General features: G+C 31.1%; 2 protein-coding genes across 2 annotated transcripts; one reads left to right on the forward strand and one right to left on the reverse strand.

Annotated features, from left to right (window-relative positions):
* The first annotated feature begins 6,869 nt into the window (after positions 1 to 6,869).
* Positions 6,870 to 11,330, forward strand: LOC117927274 (probable tyrosine-protein phosphatase DSP4). Its single transcript, XM_034846735.1, has 5 exons — positions 6,870 to 7,274; positions 7,389 to 7,482; positions 10,463 to 10,520; positions 10,618 to 10,661; positions 10,830 to 11,330. Exons 1-5 carry the CDS (start codon positions 7,024 to 7,026, stop codon positions 11,013 to 11,015), a joined length of 633 nt encoding a protein of 210 aa, XP_034702626.1. The 5' UTR covers positions 6,870 to 7,023; the 3' UTR covers positions 11,016 to 11,330.
* Positions 11,331 to 21,718: 10,388 nt separating this feature from the next.
* On the reverse strand, positions 21,719 to 23,380 carry LOC117927303 (1-aminocyclopropane-1-carboxylate oxidase 3). Its single transcript, XM_034846778.1, has 4 exons — positions 23,193 to 23,380; positions 22,868 to 23,094; positions 22,414 to 22,747; positions 21,719 to 22,327 (listed from the first exon to the last, which is right to left on the reverse strand). Exons 1-4 carry the CDS (start codon positions 23,295 to 23,297, stop codon positions 22,037 to 22,039), a joined length of 957 nt encoding a protein of 318 aa, XP_034702669.1. The 5' UTR covers positions 23,298 to 23,380; the 3' UTR covers positions 21,719 to 22,036.
* Positions 23,381 to 27,284: the final 3,904 nt, after the last annotated feature.

A 27,284-nucleotide genomic window follows, 5' to 3' on the forward strand; every position in this document is an offset into this window, starting at 1 on the left:
TAAAAATATATTTGTAATCGAATTTTTTTTAATTTAATTATAAATTGATGTGAAAGTTAAAATCATAATTTTAAAATTATAAACTATAAATAGTTTAATGCCCTAACAAAAATATATTAGGAGATATATTCTACAGGTCTTGTATTAGTTTTAAATTGATGAAAAATAAGTCTTGGATCACTTTTTATCCAAAATCTTGATTGATTATTTTATCGATAAATTTTCTATCCAAAGTCGTGAATAAAACTATCCAAAATCCTGATTAATTATTTTATTAACAAATTCTTTATCCAAAATTGTGAATAAAACTATAAAATGAGAATTATTTTATTTTCATAGAAGCTTCTCTACGTGGCAAAAATTCAACTTGGTCCCCAATAACAGAGCTACCACTCTTCTAAAGTCAAAATACATTGCTTGACGCATTTGCTTCCCTCTACTTAAAACTTGCAAGCATTAAACACTGTACTTTTGTTGTGCATTGACACAAAGAGTTGACAAAGTATGTTATGAAAAATTAAACTTTTTTTTTGTTTTTTCAGGTTTTAAGGTTTTGAAATCTTAAACACCAATCCTTTCCTTAAAACATGTATCCTTCACCCTAAACCAATATCACTATGTTCAGTTCTTCGAAAATTTAAGAGAAAATACAAAGAAATAAAAATATAAACGAAGAGTAGAACAAAAAAAAAGAAAAAAAAAAGAAAAAGAAAAAGTGAAGATAAATAAAAATTATTTAGTCAATAAATTATTTTTATATGTTACTTCAAACTCATCCCATTTATTTTAATTTTTTGATATACATATTAAATAATTTAAAAATACATAAAATTTTAATTAATTTGAATTATATTTTATTTTCTTTGATATTTTTCATAATACAATAAAAAATAAGAAAATAATTTTTCTTAACATTCTCCCAAGGTTCAAATATATTCAAAAAATGTTTAGGAAGATTAAGTTTTTGAAACAATAAAGATTGAAGTCTTTTTAAATAAGAAAATGACCAAACTAGCCATTAGAGGTTCGACTGATCGAGTTGGGGGTCAATCGGTTGATTAGCCATTAACATTTAATGTTTGACAGGTGACCGTTGGACCTTGACCAGACCTCGACCGATTGAGGTGGGGGTCGATCGATTGAGGTTCAACTTTGACTGGTTGAACAATCGTTCTGGAAGAGAAAGAAAGTTGTTTTGCACCTCTCGACCGGTTGAGTTGGGAGTCGATCGGTTTCTCACCCAGTTCAACCCGTTGAGCCGTTTTTGACTCAACAACCGACTTTTTCAACTTAAAACCTTTTAAAAAAGTTTGGAAAACATTTGACATAAGATTTTAGTTGAAAACATAAAATCATCCAATTTTAAAATATTTAAAACAAAATAACTCTTGAATGATTTTGATGCATAAGTAAAGAATGTAATGTATGAAAATCCTAGTGCACCAACAACTTTACAAAGAGATCTTATGAAGTCTGGGTCTTAAAAAACATTTCTCTGAGGTATTTTTTTTCTTAATGATTCTTTGACTTGATTTGTCTTTGTGATTGCTACTTTGGAAATCATTTTGCCTAATCACACTTGAAATATATAATCATTAGTTTTAAACCTTGTTTTTTATCATCAAAATCGAGATTAACTAAACTTTGGTTTCTCAAGAAGCTTATTAGTTGAGGTTAAGCAACTAAAGACTCATGAGCTTAAAGTAAATTAGATTTTAAGTAGTAAATAGAGCTAACCTATTTCCAATTAAATTACATTATTTGGTGCATTTTGTGTATATCCCTTTGCGCCCTAAAAAAGTTGCTATCATTTATTTTTTAATCACCTGTAGCAATGTGAAATTGAGTTGTGTATGGACTATTGGAATTCATAGGAAAATACTGACTTCTATAGAATTACGTTTAATTTCTATGATCGACCCGTCATTGCGATAAAAGAGTTAATTGCACTCAATACTCTTGGTATTAGTCGAGAATGCTTAATTAACCATTATTACTAAGGTTTGAGACCTATTATTTCCTTGAAATTGATATCTATAATCCAAGAAAGTAGTAGTTATCAACCTTTCATGGTTACCTTTGAATTCCTTGAGCCTCAAATCCATCTATGATCAATTGATATCTCTCTAACCATTGATATAAATGTCAAATTCCACCAATATGGAATTATTATGACTAGTTTTATTTGATTGTATTTGTTTAAGATCACCAAGGAAACATATAGTCTCAATATATCATGGTGTGTCTTTATCGACGATATCTATTTTTACTTGCTTAGACCATAAACTATCAAATTCATTGAGAATATATCATCATTTTATGATCTCACCCATATGACCAAAGTGATTGATGACCTAAACACCACTAAAATACCCTTTCAAGATTGAAAACCTATGCAACATAGTACTTTAGAGAAACGTATGTAATTTGATAACCATTTGGACATAACTTTTTTTTATTTGTTTTATTCAATGTATAATTATATAAATTGATATACTTATTATAAAAAAACTCATCTTGACAATCAAGATAAGTCATCCTATCAATTAAAAGATATTATATTATGACCATTAGTGAATTCCCCAAATTCATGAACTAGCTGTAAACTATTTATCAAATTACAAAGAACTCATGACCAACATCTTTTGTACAACTCCTAATACATTGAAACCATGTACAACATAAATCATAAGAATATACTCATAAAAAGTAAGTAAATACAATCAACTATACATATAAAGTTCAACAACCATATTAGTACTAAATAATATAAGGTTATGTTATATCAAGACTATTTTTAATGGGTTTGATTCTATCTCGAATCTCAAGCCATTGAATTTGAATTATGATTTGTCTTTCTACTAGAAGGTTTATTGGGTTTTACTCTCCAACAATAATATACATGATGTCAACTATTATTGCCATAATGTCAAACTCTATGCCTTTCGTTCCTACCATGTTTATTTGACTTTTTTTTTTTTTTTTTTTTTTTTTAAGGTGGAAAAAATTTATAGTCATCTTTGACCCTAAACCTATATTGCTATGTTTAGTTCTTCGAAAATTTGAGAGAAAATACAAAAAAAGAAAAATATAAACGAAAAGTAAAACAAAAACAAAAAAAAGTGAAGAAAAATAAAAATTATTTAGTTAATAAATTATTTTTATATGTTACTTCAAACTCATCACATTTATTTTAATTTTTTGATATACACATTAAATAATTTTAAAATACATAAGTTTCTAATTAATTTGAATCATATTTATTTCTTTGGTATTTTTCATAATACAATAAAAAACAATAAATTAATTTTTCTTAATATTTTTTTTCTTTTCTTAGTACTTTTCAGAAACCAAACATAATCATAATCATAATTTATGAGATATAAACTAAGTTCTAGTTATTAGAAGCTTATTAGTTGAGGTTAAGCAACTAAAGACTCACAAGCTTAAAGTAAATTAGAGTTTAAGTAATAAATAGAGCTAACCTATTTCCAATTAAATTACATTATTTGGTGCATCTTTGTGTATATCCCTTTGTGCCCTAAAGAAGTTGCTATCGTTTCTTTTTTAATCACCTTTAGCAATGTGAAATTGAGTTGTGTATGAACTATTGGAATTCATAGGAAAATACCGATTGCCATAGAATTACGTTCAATTTTTATGATTGACCCGTCATTTCGATAAAAGCGTTAATTGCACTCAATACTCTTGGTACTAGTTGAGAATGCATAATTAACCATTATTACTAGGGTTTGAGACCTATTATTTCTCCAAAATTGATATCCATAATCCAAGAAAGTAGTAGTTATCAACCTCTCATGATTACATTTGAATTCCTTGAGTCTCAAATCCATCTATGATCAACTGATATCTCTTTAACCATTGATATACATGTCAAATTCCACTAATATAGAATTATTATGACTAGTCTTATATGATTATATTTGTTTAAGATCACTAAGGGAATATATTGTCTCAATATATCATGGTGTCTTTATCGACGATATCCATTTTTACTTGCTTAGACCATAAACTATCAAATTCATTGAGAATATATCATCATTTTATGATCTCACCCATATGACCAAAGTGATTGATGACCTAAACACCACTAAAATACCCTTTCAAGATTGAAAACCTATGCAACATAGTACTTTAGAGAAACTTTGTGATTTGATAACCATTTGGACATACTTTTTTTTATTGGTTTTATTCAATGTATAATCATATAAATTGATATACTTATAATAAAAAAAACTCATTTTGACAATCGAGATAAGATAAGTCATCCTATTAAAAGATATTATATTATGATCATTATTGAATTGCCCAAATTTATAAATTAACTGCAAACTATTTATCAAATTACAAAGAACTCATGATCAACATCTTTTGTACAACTCCTAATACATTGAAACCATGTATAACATAAATGATAAGAATATACTCATAAAAAAGTAAGTAAATACAATCAACTATACATATAAAGTTCGATAACCATATTAGTAACGAATAATATAAGGTTATGTTACATCAAGACTCTATTTTTAATGGGTTTGATTCTATCTAGAATCTCAAGCCATTGAATTTGAATTATGATTTGTCTTTCTACTAGAAGGTTTATTGGGTCTTACCCTCCAACAACAATAAACATGATGTCAATTAGTATTGCCTTAATGTCAAACTCTACGGCTTTCTTCCCTATCATGTTTATTTGACTTTTTTTTTTTAAGGTGGAAAAAATTTACACATTATATCATTAAAAAATATATAAGATTTTTGTCATCAAAATCAAATAAATTTATCAATAAACTAATTTTAGGGTCAAGACAATTAATAGTGACAAGATAAAAGCTTGCCTTGCATGACAAGACCATCACATTTTTATCATACAAATATTCATTTGACCTTTTTATTGATGTAATTTTTCATATTAGATAGAATTTGAATAAATTAATTTAATATAAGCTCCCATTCTTGTTGGTATGGAGTCTAAAAACATCACATTCCAATCATAGATTATAGCGACTTCTTCACAATCATTACTCACTTTATTGTGACCTTTCTCTCTTGCCAAACATTCACGATATATATATATATATATATATATATATATATATATATATATATATATATATATATAAATGAATTGTTGGACCATGACCCTTTCTTCCCAACCAGCCATAGACATGGACCACGATAGGGAACTATCACTCTACCTCCTCCAATAATTGAAACTAATCCTCTCATACAAGCATCCACTTCAACTCAATCAATCAAACATTTGAATAACTTGTATATTTAATCATTATCCTCTGGGAGAAATGGTATTGATGATGACTAAAACATGTCGACTCTAAACATAATTTTTAAAAATATTTGAATGAAACCTTTAGTTATCCATCAAATTCGATTTATTAGAGATTTTAATGGAACTATAAAAATAATTACAAATAAACATATAGGTAATGTCTGAATAATTATTGAGGAATATATGATTTTAAAAAATGATATGTTAGCTCTTATGAATAACGAGTTCTTAAACTTAGAGACGGAAGGTGACTCAAAAAAATTAATTTTTTTAGTTTATTATATTATTAATATTGGTAATTTAAAATCAATTGTTGGATGGTTAATATTTTTTATAAATTGGTATAAATTTTAATTTTAAAAATTATTAACATTTATCTTTCAACCCACGAAAAGGTATCAACATTTTACGGTACAGAGTAAATGTTCCATACAAAATCTGTAAACGAAGCCACGACCTTTTAGGTCACTTTATGCACTTTCTCTCTCTAAGGATTTGGCAGAAAAGTGTGAGCAGTGAAGTACGTGGCGCGCAGGCCTCGCCACCCAAGCACAACCGTACAAGCACACTCCCTTAGCATATTCCTCGAATGTACCCTCCCGCCCTCAAACAAATTCAACTTTATTTTAAAAATCTTTCATTTAAATAAAATCATATTCCAAAAAGGGCTTCTACCATGCCCTCCAGTGCACCCTTGTATCCGCCCCACTACCTTTTCCAGCCGATCTTCGCCCTTCATTTTTCTTTGATGGGTTGTGATGTCATCCGTATGGGGTTTCCTTGTCTGTAGTATGGTAATGCTTTATGTCGGGAAGCAGGAGATCATTGCCTCTCCCAGCACGGCGAGAAGCACCGCATTGTGATGCGGATGCCGTGGCACGCTCTTGTGAGGAGATTGGGATCCACGTTCCACTCATCCATATGTTAGCATTATGTTTACGTTGATCATAGATGTTACATTTTCTTATAAGAATGATGGGTTTTCATATTCTTCTCGATCATACTTTTGATATTATTATTTATAATTATATTAAATTATTATGATTATTATTATTTTTAAATTGGTAATGAAGTCTATCATCAAATTATAAATGATAATGAAACATCTGTCCCATGCAATTATTTATGATGTTAAGGCCTATGTGCTACTCATGCTTTTAAATATTTCTAGAATTATTAATTATTAAATAAATTAAAATTTGAAAAATATTTTGAAATTAAGTATATAAAAATTTAAAATCTTTGGAAGGAAATTTCTTCACATGGGTTTGATGTAACAAGCTTCTACTTTTCTATGCTTGTATTGTTTAAAAATTAATGTAAGTCATATTCTTGTATGACTTTGGCTTTGCTCCTTTGAAAATATGCAATATGAATGCATTTAATTTTGGAAAAAAAATTTAGGTACTCGCTCAATAATTTTGCTTTTGTAGTGGGGGCAAGGGATTACATAGGGCGTTGTTTACACGCGCTGAAGATAGGTGTGGATGACAAAATCTTCCCCTAAAAACTCCAAAATGAAAAGTCCCTTTTTCTAGATGACCCACATTTGAGCGCCCTCTTCTTGGCCGTCCCTCCTCGCTTTACATGCCGCCACCACCGCCAACCACAGCCGCTGCGCAGTCCCTCCTCAACTGCCTATAAAAACCAGCTCCCACCACCACTGCAAGCACCGCAAGGAAAAGAAAAACACTCTACTAGAAGAAAAACTCATGAAACTAGAAAACAGTCACGATACCGACGACATGTGCAAAACCATCGAGGTCGCTTCCGTCGTGGTCGTCGACCACTTGTCTCCGTCCAAGGCTCTGGTCGCCGCCGGAGATGAGCTTGACAGAGATGGTGAAGAGCTATTCACGCCACCTCTCAACTTCGCCATGGTCGATAACGGCGTCTTCCGCTCAGGTTTTCCCGACACAGCCAACTTCGCCTTCTTGCAAACCCTAGGTCTCCGTTCAATCATGTGAGTCTGAATTTGAGCCCTTTTTGCTTCGTTTTAGGCTCTGATCTTGAACTGAGAAATGTTAATTTAGGGTTTTGGTTTTCTTTTTCTTTTTTTGGTTGAATTTTCATTTAGATACCTTTGCCCGGAGACGTATCCGGAGGCGAATAATGAGTTCCTCAAGTCGAATGGGATTAAGCTTTTTCAGTTTGGAATTGAAGGATATAAGGTATGTTTTCGTCCTCATTGAATCGTTTGTTTAAATGAATTTGGAAGGAGGTACTTGCTTTGAGTTCATCTATGATGAAGCTTTAACAGGTGGAGATGCTTTCTTGTTATATTCAGTTTAGTTTGAGTATAAGTGAATTAGGACTGATCGGAGAATTGAAGATCAGACTGAACTGTCATTTTTTCAATGGAATTGGAGGAAATTGAAAGAATGTGATAAAATCAAATCTCGCGGAGGCACTGAAGCTGTTGTGTCGTGTATTATTTGCATTACCTAAATCTTTGCTGGTAGTTTGTTTAGTTGCAATGATTCTCAAATATCATTACTTTAATTGATTAAACTAGCATTTGTTTTGACATAAGAAGATTGCATTAAATGTATCAAAAGGAGGCATAACTCAAATATTTGGATTTCTTGGTAGCTCAAATATTTCATGTTCCTTGATTCTTTCCATCATATTGACATTGATTTGTATTTGATCATCCTTTTTATATAGATCAAACACATTAGCCAACATAAACATTTTGAGTGTTTTTAATTTTGAATGAAGAATCATGAAATATGGCACCCTTGTGGCCTGATGACATGTGAATTTACAGTATCACATGAGTTTGCTCTTTAAATATTCCATGGATATATTCTTGAACTTGATTAGTATCCATGCATCGGTTTGTTTTTAGATTTAGAAAATTTGAAAGTTCGTCTTAAGAGTAAGGACCACTCAAGGTTACCTTATGTGGAAAGTATAATTCTTGCTTCTTTGTCCTTTCTACCACTTCCTTCTTTTTGTTTGTTTCTGCCCTGTACTTATATTATGAGCCTATTTGTAGATGGAGTGAAAGTTGATAATTAACAAGGTCGTGAATTTTCTTTCTTTGTGTTCAATTTAAATGTATCTGTCTGAAAATGTACTAAAATGTCTTTCTAGTGAAATATATTTTACTATATATTATCTAGAGTTAGGGCTGCACATTGGGGTGGCTTGGGCTGGCCAGTCCAGTCCAGGCCAGTGGTATCCCAACTCAAACCCAATGTACCAAATGTAGGCTCAGGTCTAGGCTCAGATCAAATGTACTATTCTTTTCTAAAGAATATGCTTCCTCTATGTAGTTTTTTTACCATTGTTCATCATTAGATGTAGATCAATGAAGAGAAATATTAAAACATGTCAGTCATTCCTACTCAAAGTTATATTTCTTCTTACCCAGATTATTCCATTTTAGTTTGCATAATTATTGAATTAAATTAATTAGTTCAAAAGATTACCTAATTTTTTAGTTGTATAACCCTTATTAGGATATGATAATAATTATGTGCATTTGGTGCTTTAAATATTGGGCCTTGGCTGGGCTAGTGTATGTTTGCAGCCAGGCCAAACTCAAATTTTTGGCCTGAAACCCTGACCCCAGTCTAACCCAACTTTGTGCTAGGCATGCAAACTTCGGGCTTGGCTGGCAGCTATAGTTGTATCCTACTTAGAGTTTTTATCCTTGATCAGATTACCAAAAATCTGCACGACTGCATACTCCCTAAGCTTCTCAAGCCTTTAATCTTAATTATGCATGGGGTTTTGACATTTGTGGATGAGGTGGAAGTTTGCATGGGGATAGCACCCATCTACATAGAGTCGAGACATTTGACATTGTCCTAGTAAAGATTGTTAAGTCATAGGTGCAGTTTTACCTTGTGTAGACCTTATTGTCAAAGGTATTGGCACCTGATCCAATGAGTGCATAAGTATCCATGACCATAGGAATGTCATTATAGTGCATTTGCATTTACCTCTTGGGAATTATCAGCATGCCTTTTCTGTTGCTATTTGTCACAACATTGGCTTTATATGCTCCTTGATAGGCCTGGAAGGGGATTGAATTGGACTAGATAAGGTGGGCTTGAACTGGATGTCATGAGAAATTATCCAAATAATCTGACAGGATTTAGAAAAAGAAACCAAATTAGAATATGTTCGCTATTGATATCAAATCTGAAGGATATCATGTCTAATTTTACTAATAGCACTGATTGTTTTTTAAAATAGGTTTTATGATACCAAGTTTTGTTGTCCCAATTGTACCCTTCCTTTTAGCGTGGGAATGTTGCAACTTAATTTGGTTTTACAATTTCCCTTGAGTGGGCCTTCTTTGTACATTTGTTCCTTTTGGAACATAAAATATGGTTACCGTGCACTTCTAAATGCAAGGACATTCTTGGATAGAGTATTTAAAATGAAGGTCTACAGAGTTATGTAGTGTATAGGATTATGTTAGCACCAATCATGAACCACTATATACATCCCAGAAAAACAATAATCATTTGAGAACCGAAGTTTGTCACATGATGATCTTGTACCACACAGAATTGAGTGTTAGTTGCTTCTAGCTATGAAATCATTTAAACATGGAAACCACTTTCACGCTGACAGGGATGGAGAAAATGCTCTCAGGTGAACATGACACATGATACACTTTTAGATAATCAATGAGGTTGCAGACTCAAGTTTTCTAAAATGTTTAATGAAAAAGAGGGAAGCATTTGTTCTTTTGTCAAGGTTTTTTATGGGGGATGAGGAGCTCATTGACAAGAGACGATCAAAATGAGCAGTAAGTTGCTTTTTAGAGACAGTTAGGGTGTTAAAGGAACTTACTGGCGCCTATGCCAAAAATGCATGCAGCATGCAGCATGCAGCAAAAGTTTTCCAGTCAGTGATGGTGTTAATGAATCTCACAATTGGAGAAACAATATATACAGTGACACACAAGACAGTCATGAGCTTTACAGGTTCAACCAAATGATTTTGTGATGGCCAAGCTTGTGAACTTTGGGACTGATATTTTTTTGGTTGGGTTTTGTTATTAAACTAGGAGTAATTGGAAGTCTGTCTTGTACATGACATACTTGATTTCCTATACAGTGAAGGAAATATTGTGATTTGAAATGATATTTAATGCTACAAATTTGATATCTGAAATTTTGCATTCAGGAGCCTTTTGTGAACATCCCAGATGACACAATCCGTGAAGCGCTAAAAGTTGTTCTTGGTACTACAAGCGCTTCAACATTTTTCTTATGGTCTAATTAGAGCATAGTTTGTTTACAATTTTGCTTACATCTGCATTTTACCTGTTTGCTATGTAGATGTAAGGAATCATCCACTTCTAATCCATTGCAAAAGAGGGAAGGTATCTGCATGAATTTTATTTTTTTTAATATATAATTTCACACAAACTCATTTCCTTTTTCTCCCCCCGAAAGTGAAGTTTGAGTTGTTTCATTAATTCACACCTCATTTTAAGTTCCAAAAACCTTATAAGATGTATATGGCTTTTGCCTTTCATCTTGTTGTTCAGCACCGGACAGGTTGCGTTGTGGGATGCTTAAGAAAATTGCAAAAATGGTGCTTGTCATCTATTTTTGATGAGTACCAGCGGTTCGCAGCTGCTAAAGCTAGAGTTTCGGATCAAAGGTTTATGGAGTTGTTTGATGTCTCAACCATGAAGCACCTACCAATTTCATTTTCATGTTCAAAGAGGTAAACAATTGGTAATCCTGGAAGGCTTTTACTTCCCTTTACCACTGGGAAGAGATTTACTTCTAGTTCCTGCTTTTTAATAAAGAAGAAAAGTTGACGAGTTCCTGGAAATGCATCTCAGCAGTGAAGAGATAATGCTTCTTTTTTCCTTCTTAGGATGATAATAAAGCAAGTTTTAGGCCTCCCTCGTTCCGCATATTCTCTCTGCTATGTAGCCTGCATTTTGCTGCTATATATATGTAACAGTTATTGTAGATATTCTGAGATTCTGAATCATGTTCCATGATGAATATATTTTAAGCCTTGTAGTTATGTTGCAGATCCCCTTCTCCACTTAAAAAGATCCTCTTGCCATTCGTTGTGAATTTAGAAGGATAACTAATAAAATTTCATCCCAAGTGTATATCCTACTGCATTTTAGTTCTTAGAGACCCTTTGGAAGCGCGGCTATCACCCATTAGTGAGAAATCCTAGGGGGGAACAATATTCTACGATAATCATTCTCTGCATATAGTCTTTGATGGGAAGACTAAGAGATGTACAAGTTTAAAAAGAACAAGCAAAAGAAAAAGGGGTCTAGCAGTGCCTTGTCTGATTAGTGATTGGTTTGGGTGATGTTAGGGTTAGCATCTTTGGCCTACTCATGAATCATATTAGGGGTTGGGAATTCGATAGTAACAAGTATGACGGTAGCAATTCTTACTCTCTGTCACACAGTCGCGATCATGTCAAACTTTTTAAATAATATATAAAAATAATTTATTAACTTTATATATATATTCTTACTCATTGTCACATAATTTATCTTACTTATGTGGTATATGTTGTTAACAATAAAACAAAATGATGTAAGAATGAGAGTGTGACTTGGGACCTTAACTTATAAAAAGTAGTACATCTCTTAGTCTTCCCATCAAAGACTATATGAGAGTTATACTCATTATTTACAACCATTATGTACAAATTAATGGGTAATGGTGAGTTATGAACTTGAATTACAAGTTTAAAAAGAACAAGCAAAAGAAAAAGGGGTCTAGCAGTGCCTTGTTTGATTAGTGATTGGTTTGGGTGATGTTAGGGTTAGCATCTTTGGCCTACTCATGAATCATATTAGGGGTTGGGAATTCGATAGTAACAAGTATGACGGTAGCAATTCTTACTCTCTGTCACACAGTTGCGATCATGTCAAACTTTTTAAATAATATATAAAAATAATTTATTAACTTTATATATATATTCTTACTCATTGTCACATAATTTATCTTACTTATGTGGTATATGTTGTTAACAATAAAACAAAATGATGTAAGAATGAGAGTGTGGCTTGGGACCTTAACTTATAAAAAGTTGTACATCTCTTAGTCTTCCCATCAAAGACTATATGAGAGTTATACTCATTATTTACAACCATTATGTACAAATTAATGGGTAATGGTGGGTTATGAACTTGAATGCATCTATATAATTGCATAGGTTATACTTTTCCATTTTCCTCCATTACTCATAAACATATTGTACAAATTAAATTTCATAATGATGAGGTTACTAAAAGTTGTAATACCACATTCATATAAATTAAATTTTCTAACCCTCCATTTATTATTTGAAACTTCCATACATAAGATTTTTGGATGCCCAATCAATTGATTCACCTATCTATCAATTGATACCTTTAAATAATATTTACACAAATATAATTATATATGGCCACACATTATAGGAAAAAAACTAACAATCTCCCACTTGGCCTACATAATTATATTTGTAATAGATTAAAACATAATATGGTCATAACAATTTCTCAAAAATAGGCATCCTTTACGTTAAGATTATATTTCATGGAACCACTAACATCGAATCATTGAAATGATTGGATCACACAACGATCTAAGATTCTTCAAGGATTATAGTACTAGCACCTCCATTAACATGAATCAATGACTTTTATGACATTAGCAACATTAAGCTGAAAATGTTAATTCATTCACATAATGGTCCCATCAACTTTTAAACATCTAGATTGTGCACAAAATGGATGTATAAAAGTAACATAATAATCATCAATATATCATAATCAAGAACATCATTCTCATTATAATGTGATCACATACATTACACTCTCAATCAATCTAAAATTGACAAACTTGCCACCAAGCTATGCATGCAACATAATCCATAAAAAGCTTAAGTGAAAGATCTTTTGTTAATGAATCTGCCAACATGAGCGTATTTTTAATATGTTCAATAGAGACAACTCCATTTTGAACTTTCTCCTTTATAGCCAGATACTTACTATCAATGTGCTTTGATCCTCTTGTAGTCTTATTATTTTTAGAGAATCGCACAACAACACTATTATCACAATATATTCTCAATGGTCTCATTATCAAATCAATAACATGAAGCCTTGAGACAAAATTTCTCAACCATATTGCACATGTGGCTTCATAACATGCTACATATTCCGTTTCCATGAAATAGGTCCATTTGATAACATAAAAATATAGCAAGATGTATACCTTCAGGTATCCTTACAACCGACATAATCAGAATCAGAATAACCAATAATCCCTAGATTATTTGTTTTTATGTATGTAAGCATGTAGTCCTTAGTCCCTTGCAAATAACGTAATCCTTTCTTAACTGCTTTCCAATTATCAATACCTAGATTACTTTGGTATCGACCAAGCATGCCTAACACAAGCTATGTCTGGTCGAGTGCAAACTTGAGCATACATGATACTCCCTATTGCAGAAGCATAAATAATTTTTTCCTTTTGTTTCTTTTCAATATCATTTTTGGGACATTGAAGTTCACAAAATATGTCCCCTTTCACAGCGGGAACAACATTGCTAGAACAATTTTGCATGTTGAATCTTTTAAGAACTTTTTCAATAGAGTTCTTTTGGGATAATCCTAATAATCCACATGATCTATCTCAATGAATTTCAATTCCTATCACATAGGATGCTTCACCAAGATGTTTCATATCAAAATTCTTGGATAAAAAATGTTTGGTCTCAAAAATCATTCCCATATTGTTGCTAGCAAGCAACATATCATTAACATACAATACAATAATACAAATTTTGTTCCCACCGATCTTAAAGTATATACATTGATCCACTAGATTCTCATTGAAACCAAAAGTGATGAGAATTTCATGGAACTTAAGATACCATTGTTTAGAGGCTTGCTTTAGACCATATATGGACTTTTAAAGTTTACATACCATATGTTCCTTGCCTTTATCTTAAAAACCCTCAGGTTGATCCATATAAACCTCTTCATGCAAGTCACCATTCAAAAATACAGTCTTAATGTACATTTGATGCAACTCTAAGTCAAAATGAGCTACTAAAGTCATGACTATTCTTAAGGAATCTTTCTTGGAAACAAGAGAAAATGTTTCCTTTTAGTCGATTCCTTCTTTTTGAGTGTATTCTTTTGCAACTAACCTAGCCTTGTATCTTTCAACATTGCCCTTAAAATCATGTTTGGTTTTAAAAATCCATTGACAACCAATAGTTTTAATTCCTTTGGGTAATTCTACAAGACCCCAAACTTCATTATTTTTCATTGATTTCAACTCTTTTTCCATAGCATAAATCCATAGAGTTGAATTTTCACTATTGATGGCTCGATCATAAGAAGTGGGATCATTTTCCAAGCCAACATCATAATCACACTTGTTAAGATAAACTTCATAGTCATTTGATATAGCATGTCTTTTCTTTCTTTGTGATCTACGTAAAGATATTTCTGTAGTTGGGATATTCTCATTTTCATTACGAGAAACCTCTTGAGTATCTTTTGACATTTCCCTTAGAATCATGTTTGGTTTTAAAAATCCATTTGCAACCAATAGTTTTAATTCCTTTGGACAATTCTATAAGATCCCAAACTTCATTATTTTTCATTGATTTCAACTCTTCTTCTATAGCATAAAGCCATAGAGTTGAATTTTCACTATTGATGGCTTGATCATAAGAAGTAGGATCATTTTCCAAGCCAACATCATAATCACACTCGTTAAGATAAACTTCATAGTCATTTGATATAGTAGGTATTTTCTCTCTTTGTGATCTACGTAAAGATACTTTTGTAGTTGGGACATTCTCATTTTCATTACGAGAAACCTCTTGAGTCACACCATATTCCATCATTGGTGTTGATACTTCATTAGAGGTTAACTTTTTAAGCTCAGTTCTCCCACTAAAATATTCATTTTCTAAAAATACAACATGTCTAGTTTCAACAATTTTAGGGCCCTAACCATGACAATAAAATCTAAAACATTTTGATATTCCAGGATAGCCAATGAAATTACAACTTATGGTTTTCGAATCCAATTTATTTATTTGTGGGTTAAAATTTTTAGCTTTAGTTGGACATCCCTATACATGTAAATAATTCAAAGTCGGTTTCCTACCCACTCATAACTCATAAGGAGTTTTGGGTACAACCCTACTAGGAACACGATTGAGAATGTGAACAGGAGATTTCAATGCTTCACCCCACAAAAATTCAAGCAAGGTTGAGTTAATTATCATACTTCTCATCATGTCAATTAGAGTACAATTTCATTGCTCTGCTACACCATTTTCTTATGGTATTCTAGACATTGTGTAGTTTGCAATTATACCATGCTCTCTTAAAAATAAGGCAAAAGCACTAAGATGTTGACTTGATTTGGTGAACCTACCATAATATTCACCACCTCTGTCAAATCTTACACTTTTAATTCACCGATTGAGCTGATTTTCAACCCTAATTTTATAAATTTTAAAAAACATCTAATGTTTCAAAATTTTCACCAAATAAGATACACATAAGAATACCTTGAAAAGTTATCAATAAAACTAATAAGGTACATATGTCCATTGATAGTTGGAATTGAATAAGGTCCCCAAATGTCAGAATGAATACATTCTAACAATTCAGTAGCCCTTGAGACGCCATTTTTCTTAACCTTAGTGTATTTTCCCTTTATGCATTCAACACAACTAGTAAAATCAGAAAAATCAAGTGAAGTCAAAATTTCATCTTTAATAAAATGTTACACCATTTCTCTTGAAATGTGACCCAATCACTTATGCCACAATATGGACGAATTTTCATTCACTCGATTTCGTTTTTTAGAGAATTCATACACATGATAAGATAAAAGATACTGTGAATATTTGCAATCTAAATTCAATGAATAAAGATTACCATGTAAAGTGCCAGAGCCAACCAAACAAGAATTATAGAACAAGGAAACTCCATTATTTCCAAACTTTAATTCATAGCCATAAGAATCAAGTCTTGGAACTAAAATTAGGTTTCTAGTAAAAACAGAAACATAAATTGTATCTACTAAATCCATAATGAAATTGGTATCCAAATTCAAACAAAAAACGCTAATAGCCTCAATTTCCACTTTTGTTCCATTTCCTAAAGTAATGGTTCACTCTCCTTTACTTAGTCTCTTATTTGTAAGGTATCCCTTCAATGAATTCGTTATGTGAATGTTTGCATCAGTGTCAATCCACCAAGAGTTTGGTGATATATCAACTAAATAAAATTCATAAGACACTAAGCATAGAGTTTTATTTTTCTTTTCCAACCAAGCATTAAAACCAAAACAATCTCTTCTTTTGTAACCTTTCTTGTGGCAAAAATGAATTGTATCTTACTTTCGTCCTTTTGCACTACCTTTCTTTTCTAACCAAGCTTTAAAACCAGAACAATTTCTTCTTTTGTGACCTTTCTTGTGGCAACAATGACATTGTATCTTATTTTCGTCATTTTTCCCATTGTGAGATACATCATTACCTTGCTTCTTTTTCTTACCTTTACCTTTCTTGAAGGATTTTTTATTTTAACCGATAGTGAGGTGAGCCATATCGGGCTTTTCCACTTTAAACCTCTCTTCTTCTTGAAAACACATGGTAATTAGTTCACTCATTTTCCACTTATCCTTTTGAGTATTATAATTAATTTTAAAAGGACCAAATTGTGAAGGAAGGGAAGTCATTATGAAGTGAACAAGAAAACCTTCAGAAATTGCCATGTCCATTCCTTGCAATTGAGAAACCATATCATTCATCTTCATGATGTGCTCACGTACACCACTATGACCATCATATTTCATTGTTATAATTTTGATCATAAAAGTACTTGCCAAGGACTTGGAAGTTCCTAAGAATTGTTCTTCAATTGATTTAATATAGCTCATTGCATTATCTGAATCCGAGATTGCTCCACGATTTGTAGGAGTGATTGAACCTTTCATAATCATTAGACTCATGCGATTAGGGCGCTTCCACTTTCCATATAAAGCTTTTTGTTCATTAGTACTTTTAGAAGTAGGCTTTGTGGGTGTAGGCTCTCTTAAGGCATAGTCCAAATCCATGCAACCAAGAACAATTCCAATTTGTTCCTTCATTTTTTTTTTTTAAATTTGCCCCACTTGATTGTTCAATACCAGACAACTAGCATATAATAGTGGTAGGATTCATTGTTGCAAAATAAAATTTAATTCAAAAGGAAAATTATTTTCATCATGACAATATTTAACACCATACTTTACAATAATCTAACTACAACAAAAATTAAGTTAGATATCACATTAATCATAAACATAAGAGATCATATCATGGTTCTTTCATTGGACCAAACTACAATCACATAATTCAAAAGTATCTTATTATAATCCATCTGTTGGGTTGAATTATAATAATTCATAAATCATATAGATATAATATAATTATTAAAATAAAAGTATTGAAATGTAAAGAAGTTTAATACCGTTGGGTAAAAACTTCATCAACCTTTTATTATTAAATTCTTGTCATATAATCAAACATGGTGATGATCCTCCGTTGAGTTGATCAACACTTGTTTCAAAAGTTGAACAACACACACACACACACACACACACACACATACATATATATATATATATATATATATATATATATATATATATATATATATATATATATATATATATGATCATCTTCAAACAAACAAGTAAATAAACATACATACTAGAAAAACTATTTCTTAAGATTTCCATAATCACATATCTAAATTACTAATCATATTTTTGAAACTTTCATAAAATCATGCAATAGATATGATTGAAATCGTGAAACATTGAAAATGTGTGTTACTACATTATTCATATGCATCACATCATATATATTTTAGTCGTCCATAAGATCAAACAATAATCAAAAAACAAAAAAATATGTTTTATGATTCAAAATTGGTTGGCTTTGATACCAATTGTTAACCAAACTTTTATAAACTTTATGTGGAAATAATTATTAAAAAAAAACAATTTTACATGCATAAAACAAAATAAAGGTAAGTACTAAAATAATAATCATATTCTTACTTTGATCCATGATACCAATAATACTTTTGAAGTGAGATTAAGTCATCTTGTGAATTGTATTGTCAAGATCTTCAACTCACTACTCTCATATAGTGGATGAGTCACTTGTGTGGTGTATATTGTTAAAAATAAAACAAAATGACATAAGAATGAAAGTGTGGTTTGAGACCTTAACTTATAAAAAGTTGTACATCTTTTAATCTTCCCATCAAAGACTATATAAGAGTTATACTCATTATTTACAATAATTATGTATAAATTAATGGGTAATAGTGGGTTATGAACTTGAATGCATCTATATAATTGCATAGGTTATACTTTTCCATTTTCCTTTATTACTCATAAACATAATGTACAAATTAAATTTCATAATGATGGGGTTACAAAAGTTGTAACACCACATTCATATAAATTAAATTTTCTAACCCCCCATTTATAATTTGAGTATTCCATACATAAGACTCTTGGATGTCAATCAATTGATTCACCAACCTATCAATTGATACCCTTAAATAATATTTACATAAATATAATTATATATAATCACACATTATAAGAAAAAGGCTAACATATATACTTTAACATCATATAAGATGAAATTCCATCTTGAAGGCTAATTGAAGTGAGACCTTTGGTGGCTTGACCTTTAGAGGTTCCCCTTACGTGACACTAAGCCATGTAATATAATAGATGATGCAGCCCTCATGTTCCATGTGTTATTAGTCTCATTTTTAATATGAAATTATAAAATTAATATGTAAAAAATTTAAAAATTATATAGATATTAAAATTTTCATCTTCATAACAATCGAATACTAAATTATCATTTATTTTCGTCATTAAATGAACGATATGATTCTCGTCATCAAAGTATAGATATGGTGCATACTCTTGCCCCCATCCTAAAAAAATAATTAAGATTATGCCCATGATCATTTTAATGCATGAAAATAGGTCCAAATGGTAATGCACATAACACATTGTCCATATGGCTACATATGGTAACGAACTGTCAACATGAATATGAGCATGCACGCAAACACAAAAATTAATTAATTAATTAATGTTAAAATCTTAATATAATCTTATTCTAATGTAAGCGTGACAGATATGATAAGTACAAGTATTTGGATCAAATGCCATTAAAAATTAAAAATATATGTGTACATTTTTATGGTCAAATTGTTGACTTTCTTGGTCTCAATATTATTTAATAATTTCTTATCTTATTTAGGATAAATACTACCACTTAGTGGATATGTTACACCTGTAAATTAACAAACTTGTGTATGCCTTTCTTATTTTTTATCTTATTTATTTATTTTTATTATTTCAAAATTATGAAAGGTGTATGTTATTGATGCAGAGTAGCAAATGTTTGACCACAGAGACGTATTGGAATATTGAATGGAAGGCAAGCTTTTCTTGGTTTCAAAAGTTTGGGCCTTCTTCTTTTGAATGAGAAATATTTTTTTACTTTTTAAAATAAATAAAACATTGTTTTATTTTATTTTTTGAAAAGCTACTTTGGAAAACATTTGCTAAAAATGGGTGATTATTAAAAAAATGCTTCCCAATTTTGACGTGGTTTACACTTTGTCCTTTCAATTCAAAATTTATTACTTTGTTCCCCAAATTTATTAAAATGTAACATTTTACCCCTTTAAACTTATTAAAAAGTCAATAAATAGTTTGTTAAGTAAAAAACAATGGTAAAATATAAAGAAAAATATATACTACCTAAGTTTGAAGTTGTCATACTTCGTAACACTATACGTGAAAATCACAAATACTCATGCGTAAAAATAAAATATCAAAATTAATAGCTATTATATTTTGAAGGTATTTGAGAAATTTCCCTTCGAGAGACTGTTAATACAAAATTGGTTTTACCCCATTTTCATATTAGTGTTTGAACTAAAGTACGAAAAAGATCAATCTCTTTTATAACTTCGTGAAACATTTGGGGGTAAAGTGTAGGTACTTAATAAGTTTAGGGAGCAAAATGTCAGGTTTTAAATGTGAGTGTAAAAGGTAAAACACACCAAAGGTTGAGAAGATAAAATGTATTTAATCCCTAAAAAGAAAATCTAAATATTACAATTTTTAAAATTAAAGCATATAGGTTATGTTTCACTTCACATTTAGTTTTTCAATTTTTATATTTATAATTAAAAATCTAAAAATAATCTTAGCAAACATTTTTTAAGTGTTTTTTACTTTTTTTATTTTTATTTTTAAAACTTGATAGTTGCAAACATTAAAAATTTGTTGAAATTCATTGAAAAATTATTAAAAAATTTCTTTTATTTGTAATTTTATAATTACCAAACATTTAAATTATCATACATTTTTTTTATCATTTATAAAAAATAAAAATGTAATTAAATTAGAAAAGCTTCTAAAGTTACCTTACTTATTGCCTAACTATCTTTGCCTTGACCAAGGGAAATGAATAATAATAAAAAGTGGGAACATCAAAATATGTCGAATAATTTTAGAGCCCAATGGATGATCGAATCTAAAAAATTATTGGATCATAATTTATTGGATGGATCGATAATTCAATCATGATCAAATATATTAAAATTAAAAATATTAATTATTATTTTTGAGTTCCGATTCGATTTTCAAAAACATTAGTGACAATGCTTAAACAAATGGTACGTCTCTTAGCTGGCTCTTATTCAATTCACCAACTACTGCTTCTTGTGGAAATTTCATGTGGGATTCCTTGTAGATCCCGTTGTAACTTCACTACAAAGCCAAGTTGGAAAAAGAAATGCATTTTCCACAAAAGAGATAGAGAAAAAAAAAAAAAGATCCCAAAACTTTTCCCTCAAGAAAGCATATCTCGACGGTCCAAAAGAAGCTTTTGATCCACAGAAAGAGCCATGCTTGACCATACCACAATCTTTTCTTTATAATTTCTATTGCGGTGTTGATATTTCCGAGAGGAGTGTAGACAAAAGATTGGAAGGGAAAAAGAGGTTTAGTCTTTTCTGTGGTTTTCATTCTGTTAAAAGGCTTCAAATTCAATGCCTTGCTGGCTTCTCCACTTACGCTAGTTGAAATAAACCTAAAGTAGGTAACACAAGCTAAAAAGGGAAAGTATTCCGTGGATTAATATATGATTATCTTCTTGGTTGGATGTATCTTGAAAGTCCAAACAATGGCTCTTCATGACTCATAGGCCATTGTCTCATTTTGTGACAACGATTTTTTTTTCTTTTCCTTCTCATTTTTTGTAAAGAATCGGGATGGTCCGCTTTGTTTGATAGTACTTTTATTCGAAGTATTTTACTTTTTAGCATAAGCATTTACTCGAAAAATCTAATTTTCATTCCAAAAAGCATTCCAATACATAGATCATTTGCAACCAAAAACTCCTTTGTAGGAGTTACACTTTTTTCCCCCTAGGGGTACAAAAGGGTCACATTAAAAAAGATGGGGGAGAACCACCAAAACAAACAGTATTTTTATGTGTGAGGAGAGACTAACTTTTACCTGTAGGGAACAAACTGACACTCAAATAATAATGAATTCTAGCTTCTATAGAAGCAAAAAACTTGAGCTAATTAATTGGACACAACCTTGAAACAAGCAACATAAATCCTTCAATTAATTAGAACTGTTCTTAGGCTGTTGCAATTGGCCCCATGTTGACACTGGCTTCAACGTTTTTCATGGCCTCAAATCTTGGCTCCTTGGCCTGGAACTTGAGGCCTGCATATAGCTTCATGTAGTCATCAAACACGAATTTCGGGTACACTTGATCGTTCTCTGCTTCTTTCTCCAGCAATGCCGGTGCTGGGTAGATGACTGCATCGTTTCCAGGGTTGTAGAATGAAGCTATTGACATCCTGTTGCCGTCTGTTTGGGCTACGACCCTGTGCAGCACACTCTTGTATTTGCCATTTGTGATCACCTATTTTTTATACCAAAGCTTAGAAAGATTCATCGAAGGGAAGTGGAAAGAGATGAGTAAAGAAGGTGACCGGATAGTGTATGTACCTCAAGTTGATCACCGAGGTTGACCACAATGGAGTGGCGCATTGGAGGAACATCGACCCATTGGCCGTCTTTGAGGAGCTGGAGGCCGCTGACCGTGTCGTCTTGGAAGAGCAAGATGATGCCACCGGCATCAGTGTGGGCTCGGAGTCCCTTGATCAGGTCTGGCTTGGGGCAGGGAGGATAGTTGCTGACCTTGGTGCCAAAGTTTGGACCCTTGGAGCCATGGAAGGCCTTTTTCAGGTAACCTTTTTCCAGTCCAAGATTCTCACACAGCAAGTCCAGGAGTTCCTCTGCTAGTTTCTCAAGTTTCAAAGCAAAGTCCTTCATAACTTTCCTGCATGATTCGTGGGAGAAAAGAAAATCAGAAGGCAAGTAATTACATCTGTGAAGGAAATCACACACACCCAGAAGCATATTTTGAAGTAGAAATAGTAAGAAGATATTGTTTAATTACCTGTATTCCTCGTCGAGGTCTGGGAAATCAGAGACGTTTGAGACAGGTAGATGGCGGAGGAAGAAGGTACTCTCCCAATCCATATCTTTGATTTCAGTCTGGACACCCTCCAGAGCCTTGGCTGCCACTAGTTCCTTGAACCTCTGCTCCATACACTTCCTGTAGTGTCCCTTTGTCAATTTTTCCAATGCGTCCATTTGCTCATGAGAGATCCCATGATTCACCAACTATGGTTATCCACATACAAAAAGAAAGACATCATAAGTAATGGAACAGTTTAACAGACACTTAGTGGTTTCTGGAAGAAGCATTTATATATTCTTACCTCAAAGAAACCCCAGTTCTCACAGGCATCTTTGATCATCTCCATGGTGGCTCCTCTCTCCTCACCATTGAGCATCTCCATGTTGATCACTGGGAAGGCCTCCATCTCTCTCTCTCTCTTTCTCTTTTCTCTCTTCTTTCCTTTACTCTCTCTTTCTCTCTCAAGTAAGCTTTGAGTTAATTTCGCTATGCAGTTTGTGGTGTTTGGTGTGGAATTTATAGAGGACTTGAAGTAGTGATGGGGTTCCCAGAAAAACATCAAGTGGAGGTGTCTTTTGGGGCAGTTGGGATATTAAACCCATAACATTTAGAATGTGTGGACCCATTTTTCTTCTCCCTATTTGGGTCCAACTCATGGGTGAGGTGAGGCTACAGAGCCTTGTTGAATCATCTCTTCTTTTAGGTACGGTGGTGCCCACTTTGGTTGCTGCCTTCTTCTTTCCTAGATTCTTGACCATTCCACTTTCCATGCATGCGCCCATTTTCTCTAGTTTGTTTGCAAGCATGTTGAGCTTGATGTCCAGGAAACCCCCTAGATCTTGCCCATTCCAAGAGCCTGGTCTCACCTGACAATTATTAAACTCCTCTTATTTAATAATATCTATTTTTAAAATATATATTACTTGACTAAATCTATGCCGAAAGCAAAATATAAAAAAATGAGAATAAAATATACTTGTGATATGATATGATTGATCATATTTTTCAATATACCAATGTTGAATCTTACTTTTCAACACCAATTGGGTAAATTTGAGCACCCGAAAGACCCGATGCATCCTTTTAATCATACCTAATTTAGACCATGACTCGTATTCGTCTTATGAATGATTATGAATTCCAAGAATACAAATATGGTTTAATTTTCTTAATTTTGAAATCATAGACCAATTAAACCTATATTTTAAGGCATTCTTTGGGTTGTTGAAGGAAATTTGCCCATTGCTTTAGCCAAGACCCTACACGAAGATCATTCTCATGGTGTCTTTTTTCTAATTATTATATGTCGGCTCTTTATCTAATTTTTTATTCCACAATTAATTTTGATGTAGATATATATAACAATCTCAGTTTCAAATAAAGTTATTGACTCTGTCGACCGTGTGGGGCTCACACTTTCAAAGCAGTTAAAACATTTTCTAAATTATTCTTAATTTTATTATTAACTTCTACTTTTAATCTTTAACTCCTTATCACCGACCTATGCCCGTGAATCCATCTTTGACTTCTGAATATTAAAGGTATGTAAATCTTACACAATATTATTGAAATGTAAGAGAAATTAAGGGAAGGTGATGGGATACTTTTTAAGTCCATTCTCCGGGGAAAAGCCCCAAGAAATAGGATATTTTTGGTCTCCATGACGTGGGCCTACACAAAATTATAGTAAGACTGAATCGTGGTAAATGTTTTCAAAAACAATTTTACAAAACATTTTTTTTAATGTTTTGTTGTTTTGTTAAACAAAATTTGTTTAAATACTTGAAATATTTTAAAGCCGTTTTTTATATTTTTAAAATAAGGTTTGTATGTAGTATTTTATTTTTAATTAATTTTTATATTTATATAATTCTTTTTTAAAACCATCGTAAAAATAAGTGAAAACAGAACATAAAACTATTTTTTTATATTTTTTGTTTTAAAAAATAAAAATTTATTTTTGAAAACAATTAATAAATATGACTGACATTGTATTGAAATCTTGCTATAACCTAAAAGAAAGAAAAAAAAGGACCATAAAAGCAAATCTTCCTAAAGCCTAAAAGAAAGAAAAGAATGGACAATAAAGGCAAGGAGGGTTATCATGTCTTTCTCAACTATCTTTTTTTTGTTTTCATTCCCCTTTTGTGATTCCATGGTTAGGGTTTTGCACAAATGCAATGCATGGAATTGAGTACATGAAGTCGGCCCAATTGATTAGGATACAAAATTAAATAAAAAGAGCGACAAATATAAACGTGTGAAGTGTGAATGAATTCAAGTCTCGCTACCATTGAATATGCCATGCATTATTGTACATGGTCCTACCAATTTCATCCCATCAATGTCTAGATCAATGTCTAGATCGTTGGTTCAAATCTTTCAAGAATTAATTAGTTAAAAGAATGAAATAATCCTTAAATTTATAAATATAATATTTTTTTTATATATTTGATAATGAATTTAAAAGAGTCATTCAAAATAAAATAAAATAAATTAATTTATTGGTGAATTTATTTCCTCCTATTAGCCCATGTTGAAATTTCATCTTTGTGTAGATCATTATTTTATTTTCATTCACATGTAGTAGCTCTTTTACTTTTGACACTTCTTTTATCGTTTTTCTTTTCTTCACTTTGACCCAAGTCATTTTTTTTTTCCAATTAATATTTTTTATTATTATTATTATTTTAATTGCCACTTTGGGCAAATGGTAAGAAAAATAATTTTTAAAAATTAAAAAATAAAGTGTGTTATTAATTTATAAAATGAAAATTCATGTTCAAAATAAAATTCCTTCTCAAATTATTCAAAATTTGAAGTAATATTATTAATTCTAGGTCACCCTTTTGGACTAGATGATCATTCAACCGCCATAATTATATCAAGTGGAATACACTCGTGGTAATGAATTTCTTGTTCTAATCCAAATTGTATATTTTTAATCATAATATAAACACTTTAAATAAAATTTCTTTTAAAATTATTCCAAATTTAAGTATCATTAATTCTTGGTCATCCTTTAGATTATAAGTAAAAGAAATTATAGTCTATGTTCACTAATTTATACTGAAAATTCATACTCCAAAAAAAAAAAAATTCTCTTCTAGTTATTCAAAACTTCAATTATCATTAATTCTTAGCCATCCCTTAATTTTAGGTACTAAAAAAATTATCCTTCAACAATCATAATCATGTCAAGTAGAATATGCATGCATTTATGATTTTTTTTTTTCCTTCTTTGATTCGGGTTTTTCCTGGCCCAAATTGTAAATTTATAGTCATGATAGAAAAATTTTATTTTGAACGTTCATTTTCTATAGTTGAATATGAAAATTCAAGAGAAAATCTAACTTAATGAAAAAAAATAAAGGTTAGTTTCATTCATCTCCTTGAGGTTTCGACGAAATACATCTAATTCTCATAGGTTTAGAAATTTTATCATACACTTTTCTTATAACGAATACTTTCTTGGAAGATCCTTTGGCATATAAATTTCTTAATGAAAAAAAAATAATAATAAGGATTAGTTTCATTCATCTCCTTGAGGTTTCGATTAAATACATCTAGCCCTCATAGGTTTAGAAATTTTATCATACACCTTTCTTATAAAAATAAGTAAACAAAACATAAAACTATTTTTCTATTTTTTTAATTATCAAGCATATTTTTTAAAAAAAAAATAGAAAATTAATTTTAAAAACAATTAATAAATATGACTGACATTATATTGAAATCTTGCTATAACCTAAAAGAAAGAGAAAAAAAATTGACAATAAAAGCAAATCTTAGTAAAGCCTAAAAGAAAGAAAAGAATGGACAATAAAGGCAAAGAGGGTTATCATGTCTTCCTCAACTATCTTTTTTTTTTTTTTCATTCTCCTTTTGCATTCCATGGTTAGGGTTTTGCACAAAAGGGTGGCTATGCTAAAAGGTTTAGTAATTATACTAAAAGGTTTTCTAAACCTATGCCCAAAAAAAGTGATATGTTTATTATGCTAGTGGAAGACAAAGTTTTGTCATGAGTTTGATTGAAGCGTGGCTATGCTACAACTATGCATCTATAGGGAAAATGCAATGCATGGAATTGAGTACATGAAGCAGGCCCGATTCGGACACAATTAAACAAAAAGAGCGACAAATATAAACGTGTAAAATGTGAATAAATTCAAGTCTCACTAGCACTAAACATGCCATGCATTATTGTACATGGTCCTACCAATTTCACCCCATCAATGTCTAGATCGTCGGTTCAAATCTTTCAAAAATTAATTAGTTAAAAGAATGAAATGACTCTTAAATTTATAAATGTAATATTTTTTATATATGATAATGAATTCAAAAAAGTCATTCAAAATAAAATTAAAAAATTAATTTACTAATGAATTTGTTT

This window comes from Vitis riparia, chromosome 12 (assembly GCF_004353265.1).
Source record: "Vitis riparia cultivar Riparia Gloire de Montpellier isolate 1030 chromosome 12, EGFV_Vit.rip_1.0, whole genome shotgun sequence".
In the NCBI taxonomy this organism is placed as follows: domain Eukaryota; kingdom Viridiplantae; phylum Streptophyta; class Magnoliopsida; order Vitales; family Vitaceae; genus Vitis; species Vitis riparia.